The 12,329-nt window shown below is 44.0% G+C and overlaps 1 protein-coding gene across 1 annotated transcript in view; it reads right to left on the bottom strand.

Annotated features, from left to right (window-relative positions):
* The window catches only part of cttnbp2 (cortactin binding protein 2), a 97,435-nt gene that overhangs the window by 22,970 nt on the left and 62,136 nt on the right, over window positions 1–12,329 (bottom strand). Inside the window, 5 exon segments of the mRNA XM_069724350.1 lie at window positions 941–1,091; window positions 2,875–2,974; window positions 5,173–5,463; window positions 9,172–9,351; window positions 9,354–10,386. Of these exon segments, the coding sequence (XP_069580451.1) occupies window positions 941–1,091; window positions 2,875–2,974; window positions 5,173–5,463; window positions 9,172–9,351; window positions 9,354–10,386 (1,755 nt within the window).

The following is a 12,329-nucleotide window of genomic DNA, read 5'->3' as shown; positions in this document are numbered from 1 at the left end:
AAGATTTTTTTTTTTTTTTTTTTTTTAGAAAACCATACATTTTATCAGCAGGTTTCTATATTTGATTGTATTTGTTTTAAAACAGTCTTTCTACTGTTGACAAACTTTTTATTTCCTGGATAAAGACAATAGAACATACAAAGTGACTGCATTCGCCCATTTTAGACCTCCATGTTAAATCATTACTGTGACCCAACATTTCTGCAGGCTAAAAATAGCTCGGTGCTGAAGAGGTGAGATCTATAGAGACTCTGGCAGCAGGGAAGCCAGGCTAAATGTGGAACAAAGCAGGTAGCTAAATATAGGGACTCATCACATGCTGGCACTGCAAATAACAGGCCCTACAGTTACCATGGAGACCCAGGAAGCCCATCCATCAGCGGGCTTGCACCAGTCAGAGACCAAACCCTCGAGAATACTTAAATCCTTGACGTGAAGTTTGAGCAACTAGTGACAACATGTGAGAAACGGTTGTTTTTGCTTTCTGTTTGTTGGGTATTTTATTGATCAAAATTCATCTTAAACTCTAGAAATGAAGTTTGTGGTTTCTTTAAATTAATTAAAAAAGGAAAACAAGGAAAATGTGTTCTGCATTTTACCCCAAAATTTAAAAAATATAAATTTAAATAGGGTTACTGGATATTTTAGAAGACAGCTCTCACTTAACTTACGGGAACACCCAACTCATCCAGTGAGACAGTGAACAACAATAAAACTGTCTGGAGATGTTTCCGCTACCAGCCGACCGCAGAGCTCTGTGTGGTACATGTTTCTGTACTGGAGCAGGCCAATTCAATTAAATACCAATTCAAATAAATACCAATTCAATTAAATACCAATTCAAATAAATACCAATTCAATTAAATACCAATTCAATTAAATACCCATATCACAGATTTAAAGCAGCGCACCAAAGCCAGCACGGTGTAGAAAGTCTTACCGCGGTGGTGAGCGAGCGATCGGCTCCAGCGCTCAGTAGGACCCGCCCACAATCCAGCTGGCCGGCTTCACATGCCATGAAGAGGGAGGTCTGCCCCCCCGCTGCCACCGAGTCCACAGCAGCTCCTGCAGCCAGCAGCACCTCCACACAGCTGCAGGAGGAGCGCCACGTTAGAAACACACATACAGCAACAGAGAGTCTGCAGTATACTGATAAGGATAACAATGTTTGTGAGTTTAGTATTTTAAGAAGAGGAGGTACAATAATCCTTCTCCGTAACATATTTGCATACTAAACTAAGAAGCATAAATTAGGACTAAAATAAGGAGTATCACACAGGTCTCCTTTAAAGTCCTTTAAATGGCACCAAAGCGTGAAATACACACTCCTGTCCACCACAGCAAAACGTGAGATAGCTACACTTGGCGATGTCAAGGCGTGACTGTTACACGCTTCATTGTCGTGGACACGCATGTCTGTTATAACATGAATTATACTATTTGACATTGTTTCTAGTAAATATTTGAGATATTTTGTTTGTTTTCAGTTTCAGTTTTTTTCCTCTAATACTTCATCACCTGTTCAGCAGACACATTCAAACCTCCACCAAGAGTGAAGAAGCCGAAAACTGAGCCGGTCTGCTAACGCTGAAGAAAACGTTAGCACCACAACAGAAGCTCTCAGTGTGTGTGTGTGTGTGTGTGTGTGTGTGTGTGTGTGTGTGTGTGTGTGTGTGTGTGTGTGTGTGTGTGTCTGCATGCCTTCTGGATATCCCACTCTATAAATAACATGGTGATCAGATATTACAACACTGCACGTTCCCCAGCTGATCCTGGACATCGTGGTTTTGACCAATGCTCGCTCCACTCAGGCTGATGGAGGCCGTGAGCTCAGGATTCATCTTGGCAATACGTAAAGATCAATCCAAGTGATCAGAAGTGGCAGCGGATGTAGTGGAGGAGCGGATGTTTCCCTCATCCTTAATAATTATGGATGAGTGATGTGGTCATGTTTAAGGAGGAGAAACTCCTGAAATAAAGCTGCCAACATGAACTGCAGCTGAACTTCTGACCGGTTTATTCGAACAGTGGAAATCACATTATGGCTTCAGATGGGATGCAGAGCAAGTCTCAACCTGACAGTCTACTATATAGCAAAAAGCCACCAGCTGAGAGTGGCATCGCCATGGTTACTGAAACCCAACGTGCTACCGGCATCAGCCCAGCTGTCACATTTCACACATGGGAGCTTCCAGCTGTGCTTGTCTTGAAGCTAAGTTCATGAAGTGAGTCATCAACTGACAGGACACTAAGATTTACTCACACGCTGAACATTTGAGTGATAGAGCGAGCAAGGTCACATCAGGTCACCGATCTACCAGTAGCAAGTGAATGAGTAATATTTAACAGTTAACCAGGTATCAGCATGACTGGTAAGGACAGTTACTTTAAAATGATCAAACTTCTCCAGTGACATGGGCACAATCTTGGCCTGGTTACTGAGAACTATGTGCATTGATCTGATTGGCAGACAAGAGAACCAATCAAAAACAAGGGTTAAAATGGACCCTGCCCAGATTTAAACAGAAGACATTTCCGCACAGCAGTTGAATGAATGTGATATTTAATTTTTTTTTTAATAAAAATATATTTGGATGCCCCTTTGCACTCCAGCATTTTCAACAGTAACTGTATTTATTTAAATATTTTTCTGAGTAACTGTAAAATATTACAATTCTGTTTTTTGTAATCTAATTACATAATGCCATTAATAGTTACACCCCACACAGTTCTGGACTGATAGTCCAACAAAACAATTGAAGGCGTCAGCCTGGAAACTTAGCCTGGGCTTTTTCACTGTTTTGATAAATGTGACATTTTGAATGATCAACACAAGAAAAACAGAGAATTGTGGCAGAACTCAGAAGAACTCACCTGCTGTGGCCATGAGCGGCAGCAAAGTGTAAAGGACTGAATCCATTTTCTTTGGAAACATCAGCAGGCAATCCAGAAGACAGCAGCAGCTTCACACAGTCTGACAGACAGAAAGAAAGGATGGTGATGAAGTAAGCTTATACTAAACGCTGAGAAACATCAGTGACGTTAAAAGGAAATAGTAACAAAACAAAATCTACTGAAACAGTGCAAACACTGTACATAGCAGAGCAAACCACTTTACCATGTTACCATGGATACTGTAGGTAGTGTTGTAGGGAGGGTAAAGTTGGTAAAAAGTGAGTCACTTTATGAGAGAGCTTTTTTGTGAATCACTTAGACATTACTGGAGCAGAAGTAGGGCAGGACTTCACTCTCTCCACTCGAGTGCATCTGTACAAAAATAGTTTCACAGCACAGCAAGACACCCAGTCTCAGTAAGGAGCCCGGTATAAATACATTACGTTATCTTTCAGAGAGGGCTGGTGGCATATACTTTGAACAACTCAACAATGTAAAGGTGCAGGTGTATTTACTGCAGGTGTATTTGTAGTTTGTGTATTTACAGCAGGTGTATTTACTGCAGGTGTATTTACAGCAGGTGTATTTACTGCAGGCGTATTTACAGCAGGTGTATTTACAGCGGGTGTATTTACTGCAGGTGTATTTGTAGTTTGTGTATTTACAGCAGGTGTATTTACTGCAGGTGTATTTACAGCAGGTGTATTTACTGCAGGTGTATTTACAGCAGGTGTCTTTACAGCAGTGTGTATTTACTGCAGGTGTATTTGTAGTTTGTGTATTTACAGCAGGTGTATTTACAGCAGGTGTCTTTACAGCAGTGTGTATTTACTGCAGGTGTATTTACTGCAGGTGTATTTACTGCAGGTGTATTTACAGCAGGTGTCTTTACAGCAGTGTGTATTTACTGCAGGTGTATTTGCAGCAGGTGTCTTTACAGCAGTGTGTATTTACTGCAGGTGTATTTGCAGCAGGTGTCTTTACAGCAGTGTGTATTTACTGCAGGTGTATTTACAGCAGGTGTATTTACAGCAGTGTGTATTTACTGCAGGTGTATTTACAGCAGGTGTATTTAATGCAGGTGTATTTACTGCAGGTGTATTTACTGCAGTGTGTATTTCCAGCAGGTGTATTTACTGCAGGTGTATTTACAGCAGGTGTCTTTACAGCAGTGTGTATTTACTGCAGGTGTATTTACTGCAGGTGTATTTACAGCAGGTGTCTTTACAGCAGTGTGTATTTACTGCAGGTGTATTTACTGCAGGTGTATTTACAGCAGGTGTCTTTCCAGCAGTGTGTATTTACTGCAGGTGTATTTACTGCAGGTGTATTTACAGCAGGTGTCTTTCCAGCAGTGTGTATTTACTGCAGGTGTATTTACAGCAGGTGTATTTACTGCAGGTGTATTTACAGCAGGTGTATTTACAGAAGGTCTATTTACTGGAGGTGTATTTACTGCAGGTGTATTTACAGAAGGTCTATTTACTGGAGGTGTATTTACTGCAGGTGTATTTACAGCAGGTGTATTTACTGCAGCTGTATTTACAGCAGTTGTATTTACAGCGGGTGTATTTAATGCAGGTAAGTCAATGTCTAGAGTCTTTCCAGTGCCAAATGTAACTTAATCTCACAGCAGCTATGAAGAAACACTTCAAGTTTGTGACATCGTAGTAACTGAACAATCAATAATGTATAAAAGGTAATGTAAAAAAACTAACATCCACCAACAGATATTAATATATAAAAGATGGAAAACGCAAACAACAGCAACCTACAGTTCACCTGCCAGTTCACTGAATACTAATTGGATCTGTTTGCCTTTTCTATTTCACATTAATAAGTAGCAAAAATACATTTGAAAAACACACAATGTAACTATACATGTTTATGTACAGACTTCAAACTGTATTTTTATAGATCACTTTCATAATAATTTGACAATGTGAATCTTAGATGTCATTTCTTCGTGCCAGTCAGCCATTCTCAGTGAACCTGTATGAAGACTTTTGTTTGTATTGTATGTTCACCATCTGCTTACCAATTAATATGCATCAATCAATGGGGATCAATCAACACATATCAATCAATACAGATCAATACAAGCCTCCGGGTGTTCATTGAACTAGGTTTGTAGTTTATAAACCTTTTCTTAAATTGATTTAATTCCTGTTGATCTCACGGTTGTTGTCTCTAAATATACTGAAATAAATAAACTCTGAAAACACTCCAATCAATGTGTGAAACAAGAAAGACTGACAGCTGTTGATGAAGTCTCACCTGTGTGTCCGTTCTGAGCAGCAGCAAACAAGGCAGAGGTCTGATTGGGGTTGAAGTGGTGGTCTTGGTCAGGATGATTGGGCTGGTTCTCCACGGCGGTGGTAGAGGAGATGGTGGTGATGGTGGTGTTGTTGGTGGACGTGGTGGTGGTGGTCGGGTCTGGTTGGTTAAGCAGCATTGACAATAAAGTGACATTTCCCTGGGAAGCAGCTTGGAGGAGCAGGGGGAGCCCGCCGTCCAGGGCAGCGGGCCCACCGCCGCTGAGAGAGGAGACTACGGAGGGACACCAGCCTGCAGGGGGAGGAGGAGCAGGAGCAGCACAGGTTAAACTGGGAGGAGGAGAAGGAGGAAGAGGGAGAGGAAGCAGCTAGAAGTGCTGAGCGTCGGAGAGCAAGGTGGAAGAAGATGCAAAGGAAGGAGGGCACATCTGAGTTTCACACATTCAGTAGTACAGACTCTTCTGTCAGAACAGCAGCGATGACATCATATTAACCAGTGGTGGTGAGTAACAGCAGTCAATCATCGTCCAAACCATCATCCTCAGTTTAAAGTCTTGTTTTAACAGAAGAGTCAGCTGGAATTCAGAAGAAATGTGAATAAAAGAAGGCAAAAGAGAAATGATTTAAATTCATTTCCATTTCTGATCTTGGATTTGAGTGGAACCACTTAACTGACACTGCGATGATTACGGTGGAGTTCACTGCACTGATTTTGAGGCTTTGGCTATTTTACAGTTGTTTTGTGATAATTCGTCCTTTCACATACCTCCTAGATTCATCCAGTATGTTCACTTAATGATGCTGCAGGTATAAAAAGGTAGCTCATGTTGACGGAGAACTTTGCAGCTTTACACGTTCAACAATAAGGTGAGAAGCAGAGCTGATATTCACCACAACATACTATCGCAGCAGTATGCTGTTTGAGTTTCATGCTCAGCATCAGTACCGATCACACCAGAGGCCCACCGTGGCCTAAGGCAGCCTACAGAACCGTCCCACAAGTCAAAGGAAGTGAGGGTGCTGGTAGATCAGCTGTGATCACCCACAGTGTCAACACTGAATAGCTATAGAGGTGCAAGATGATGCATAGTGCAAATATATAAAATATTTTGTAAAACTGACACTGCAGCTTCTTATGTGTATGATTGTGAACATCAAGGAGAGTGTGTGTCTCTGTTCGTCACCAGAGCAGCAAGAACATAAAGAACTTATATTTCTCTACCATGAAGCTGTAACTAAAACCTCTCCTGCTGTTTGTTAATGTGACAAACACTTGAGTAGGATAAGAGAGGATGTGAGGGGAGAAACAGGTGAACAGGTGGTAAACCTACAGTTTAAAGGCTCCATTTCACTTTTGATTAAACCTGTGGTTTTATCTCTCCAGTTTATGACATCATATCTGTTTACCTAAAATACAACTCGTTACTTTGTCATTCAACTTCTTTAAACTCTTGATTTTCATTCGGATGTAGAAATTTGGTAAAATAACCTTTAACATATTGTGTTCCAGTTTCACATTGTTTTATCATTCATGACAGCTGCTGCTTATATTCAACTAACAATTCAAACCCATTATGTGGAGGCTGCTGACTATTAACAGTATTTTACACACATTTCCCTTAAATTGTAGATACATTTCTGATTAAACAAACCTTTGCTGCACAACACAAGCAATTTGTGTTAATAATCTTCACGTTTTAGACTTTTTAAATACGATGAAAGGAGTGGTGGAAAACACAACTTCAATTCAAAGCCCTTTGCAGAGGTTACCCAGACGACAGAAACCGCTAACATGTTTGTAATTTAATCATCTTGTAAAACATGCTGCAGCCTGACAAAAGAGCCTGTCATCATATCAGATTAATACCGGAGCCGTGATGGACAGCTGTCATCTTTGAGTACAGTCAGTCCCCCACAGTCTCCACATACACAGTACAAATACACACATTAACCATAGGATACTGTTGGAATTATGTAGAACTATTTTAAATTATTGAGACCAACAAACAGATGAAGTAAAGAACAGAAAGATTTCTACTTACTGAACCTATTAACTCTGCTACAACCACTATCTAAATGTTTGAAATACTTTGAACCAGGTTTAATGTGGCGGATTATAAACTGGGCGGTTAAAAATGAGAACGAGAAAAACAGAGTGAGGAATTACAGTTTGGACATTTTTCTCACAAACAAGAAAAAGAATAAAGAGAAAAAGTGCAGCACCGAATCTGAAGGACAGGATTATTATTGGATTATAACGGGGTTATAACGGGGGCTATAACTGTATCATAACCGGGCTATAACTGGGCTATAACTGTATTATAACCGGGCTATAACTGGGCTATAACTGGGCTATAACTGTATTATAACCGGGCTATAACTGGGCTATAACTGTATTATAACCGGGCTATAACGGGCTATAACTGTATTATAACCGGGCTATAACTGTATTATAACCGGGCTATAACTGTATTATTACCGGGCTATAACGGGGGTATAACTGTATTATAACCGGGCTATAACTGTATTATAACCGGGCTATAACTGTATCATAACCGGGCTCTACCTGTATCATAACCGGGCTATAACTGGGCTATAACTGTATTATAACCGGGCTATAACGGGGGTATAACTGTATTATAACCGGGCTATAACTGTATTATAACCGGGCTCTACCTGTATCATAACCAGGCTATAACTGGGCTATAACTGTATTATAACCGGGCTATAACTGTATTATTACCGGGCTTTAACGGGGGTATAACTGTATTATAACCGGGCTATAACTGTATTATAACCGGGCTATAACTGTATCATAACCGGGCTATAACGGGGGTATAACTGTATTATAACCGGGCTATAATGGGGTATAACTGGGTTATAACTGGATTCTATGAATGGACAGAGAAGATATGAAACAATATAGATCTGCATGCAAAGAACTTTCAAACGTGTCGTAACATGTCACAGGTATATTTAAGGACAATTCCAGTTTTGACAACTTAGGTGTTGTTTTTGTCTTTCAGATATGAAAGCGAGGAACACATGACACATTAGGAGGCAATACATGCGAGCAGTTCATCAGACAGGTTTTAAATAGAGAACCAATGGCCCCGCCTACTAAAACAATACCCAAGTTGTAATAAATTGGAGTTGTGTTGAATCATACTGCACAGTGCTACCAACCACAGCACTACAAGCACATTAGAGGTGAATATAAATGGTAACATTTATATCAGACGTGCAGAGTGCCGTCAGTGGGATGAGTTAAACAGGAAGGAGAGCAGGAAGTGGAGGAATGGTCGTGGCATGCCATTGGAGGATGGAAGAGGGGGAGGGAAGGAGAGAGCAGCCTCTGGCATCAGCTTCAGAGAGGAGAGGGGTTACTGCGAGGAGGGCCAACAAACCAATCAGAATACACTCTGGTCTGCCTCAGTTCACCCTGAAACTCTGTTTATTAAGGTCTCGTCTGAGTAGCTGTCAGGAACATGGGAGCAACATGTTGTCTGCTGTTGATAGTGACACAGCTAATCTGACCACATGGGAGACCAAAGGTGCCCAGAAGCACGTATGAAGGGCAGAGAAGGAGGTCAGTAAACAGAAAGGCAGTGAGCCACATCGGGTCTGCGGGGCGATACACTCTGAACTGACCTACATCTTCCTGTGGTGGACCAGTACCATATGACCAGAACACGATGCTACGCTAGGCTAAGCTAGGCTAACACCTTGGAAAGACAGTGGAAGGAAAGAGGCAGTGGGAGGGTTGGAGGAAGGAGGAGCATGGAGCCCCTTTACCTGATGCTGCTGCCAGGGGGCCACGGGGGCTACGGGAGGATGGAGCACTAACGGAGGAGGAGGTGGAGGGGGGGTTTATGGAGGAGGGGCTACTGACAGTGGTAGCAGGGCTGATGAAGGGGGGGCACTCTGCACATGCTGCTGCTGGCTGCCGCTCAGGACCCCGGCCGGACCCCGGGGAGCGAGGGGAGGGGTGGGCACCCACCTGAGAGGCCGTCAGGGCTGGGACCAGGTCCAGGGCAGGTTTGGGCGGCAGCTGGGGGGTAGCTGGTTTGAGCCCAGCCCCAGAGGAGCGGCTGCCGTCCCCCCCCACCTTGATGGGTGGATGGGGAGGGGAGGGGGTCTGGGACAGCCCAGGCTTTTTGGGAGGTATTGGGGGGGGGTTTCCCCGGTCGATCCTGGCCACCGTAGGTGATTTGAGGCCAATGGGATGGCTCAGGCGGCCGGGAAAAGGGCCTCCCTCTGAGGCGGAGTGGGGCAGGCCTGGACGGAGCGGTCCGGCACCTCCTGCTGGAGGGCTGGTGAAGCGCGACAGGACCTGTGTGACGGTGTGACGGGCTTGCTGTTTGGCAGCAAAGTTGTCACGGTTGGTGGGGGAGAGGTCCCGGGCTGGAGGACTCTGGGATGCCGTCCCATTTTGGTCCTGTTCCTGGAACTTGTAGCGGGCCGCCTGGACACGGGGACTGACCCCGCTGGGTAGGCCATGGGGGGTTTGGCCCTCTGAGCCGTTCTCTGTCTGCGCCAGTCCTCCTGAGCTGCTGTGGACGATCCCCCGGCCCGTCGTCTTTGGCAGGCTCAGGCCCACGTAGTTGGCGGGGGCCGGTTTGACAGGTATGCTGAGGGGGGTCTTCTTGGGAGTCTCCGCCTCAGTGGGGGGCAGGTCCGTTTGGCAGGACGCCGTTCGAGAGCTGATGGGCTCCGTGGCCACGGAAACAGACGTCAGAGCTTTGAGTGTGAGCAATGGGCCGGTGGCAGCAGCAGGTTCTGCTCCAGCAGCAGCAGGTAGAGCAACAGCAGCAACATCCTTCTCATCACCCTTTTCGGTCCTGAGCTGCTCCACCTGCTGCCGCAGACTCAGGCTCTCAGCCTCCTCGCGGCCCAGCCTGGCACGCAGCTGTTCGCGCTCAGTGTCCAACTCTGACAGCTGCTTCTCCATCTTGGCCTCCATCTGTTGGCTGCGCTGGCGCTCGGTGCTCAGCTCCTCCTGCAGCCGTCCAGAGGTGTGGCTCTCCTCGTCCAGGCGAGCCTGGAGCTCGTCAAAGCGCTGGGACTCCTCCACCACCCGGGTGGCCAGCTGCTTGCACTCGCGCACCAACATCATGACGATGTGCTTGTTCTTCTCACGCTCATCCTTCAGCTGCGCTGTCAGCTTGCGGTGCTCCGCCTCCAGACTCTGCAGCTGCAGCTTCTCCATCTCCAGCTGGAAATACATGGAGACAAAATCAGGGGGTAGCTCAATACATCAATGCATTATTTCAGCCATACACACAGAAGTAGCAGGACACCATGTTTGGATTTAGATTTGATGGATAGATGCAGGAATAACAAACGTTCACCCTCTAAATCTCTTCTGAAATGAAAAATAGATCAACAGAATAAATCATCATAAAAACAGCTGTGAGCTGCAGCCATGACCTCAGCTGACAAAAACACACTGATCAGATGTCTTTAGTTTCTGAATCAACGACTTGAGGAAGAAGATAATCTGCTGGATTCATTCCCTCTTTAACACTCATCACGTGTCATCATTCAAACATAGACGGACTGTACATGTGACCACCTCGGAGACGGTTCAACTGTCGAATCCTAGAAAGCATCACATGCATTCTGAAAACATCTATCACCTGAACACTAAACTCTCTTTCACTCTGTCAGGGAGCTTCAGATAGAAAATGCTGCTGCGTGCACTCACTAATGGAAACATCCAGATTTAAATGCTGAGTCATTCGTTTGCCATAAAGCTGAAATGAGCCAGAACAATTTTTTCATGAAGAGCGTAGACAAACCAGATTAGTTTAAACACGTGAATTATACAGTCAGAAAAGATGGATGGGTTAGTGCATATTAGACAGTTTATTAATTGGTCTCATTCATTCACGTGTTCACAGACACCATGTCTCTGCATATAGTTGGATTTGATGACTTGTCAAAGCTCTGGCCTCTAAATCTGGAGCGTTGTTGCTATTGTTAGCTCAGAGCTTCACAGAGGGTAACAGGGCTTAACCGGGGCTCTCCACCCAAGACTCCATCACTCTAACAAGCCTTAAACAATAGGGCTGACAGCCCTCATCACCTGTCCCAAACAAGACCCCCCATCCTCACCACTCTGCCAATCCCTTGCTCCAAACCATCAGGGAGAACATATCACCAGCAGCTGAGGATAAGGGGAGCGCCAGTTGTTACTCAAAAGGAGGTGCTACGACGAGCTGCTAATTGTCTGGATTGTTTGCCGTAAATTTGGAAGAACAAATGTAGGGATGCTGTAAAGGTGGTGACACAGTGGACAGTGGGGACTGGAACCAGGCAGGATTAAATCAGATCATAATATACATGGCTCCACTGAGGACTCTATACACTGATGGAAGCGCAAAAGGTCGATCAAAGTTTACCTTGTGAAGGGCAGAATATTTCAACAGAAGAAGTTTCTGACAGATTCAGAAACCTTGTCTCACACCAGTGAGCAGGGGACAATACAGGTAACAATACAGGGAACATCACAGGTAACATCACAAGTAACAATACAGGTAACAATATAGGGAACATCACAGGTAACAATACAGGTAACAATACAGGGAACATCACAGGTAACAATACAGGTAACAATACAGGGAACATCACAGGTAACAATACAGGTAACAATACAGGGAACATCACAGGTAACATCACGGGTAACATTACAGGTAACATCACAGGTAACATCACAGGTAACATTACGGGTAACATCACAGGTAACAATACAGGGAACATCACAGTTAACAATACAGGTAACAATACAGGTAACATCACAGGTAACAATACAGGTAACAATACAGGTAACATCACAGGTAACAATACAGGTAACATTACGAGTAACATCACAGGTAACAATACAGGGAACATCACAGGTAACAATGCAGGGAACATCACCGTTAACATCACAGTTAACAATACAGATAACATTTCGAGTAACATCACAGGTAACAATACAGGGAACATCACAGGTAATAGCACAGGTAACAATACAGGTAACATTACGGGTAACATCACAGGTAACAATACAGGGAACATCACAGGTAATATCACAGGTAACAATACAGGTAACATTACGGGTAACATCACAGGTAACAATACAGGGAACATCACAGGTAACATCACAGTTAACAA

The sequence above is a fragment of the Brachyistius frenatus genome, unplaced genomic scaffold, assembly GCF_029030835.1.
Source record: "Brachyistius frenatus isolate BFR_SWC_R1_liver_20210118 unplaced genomic scaffold, ASM2903083v1 Contig_371, whole genome shotgun sequence".
NCBI classification, from domain to species: domain Eukaryota; kingdom Metazoa; phylum Chordata; class Actinopteri; family Embiotocidae; genus Brachyistius; species Brachyistius frenatus.
Note: the sequence above shows the minus strand (reverse complement) of the source record. Positions and strands in the feature narration are given on the sequence as shown.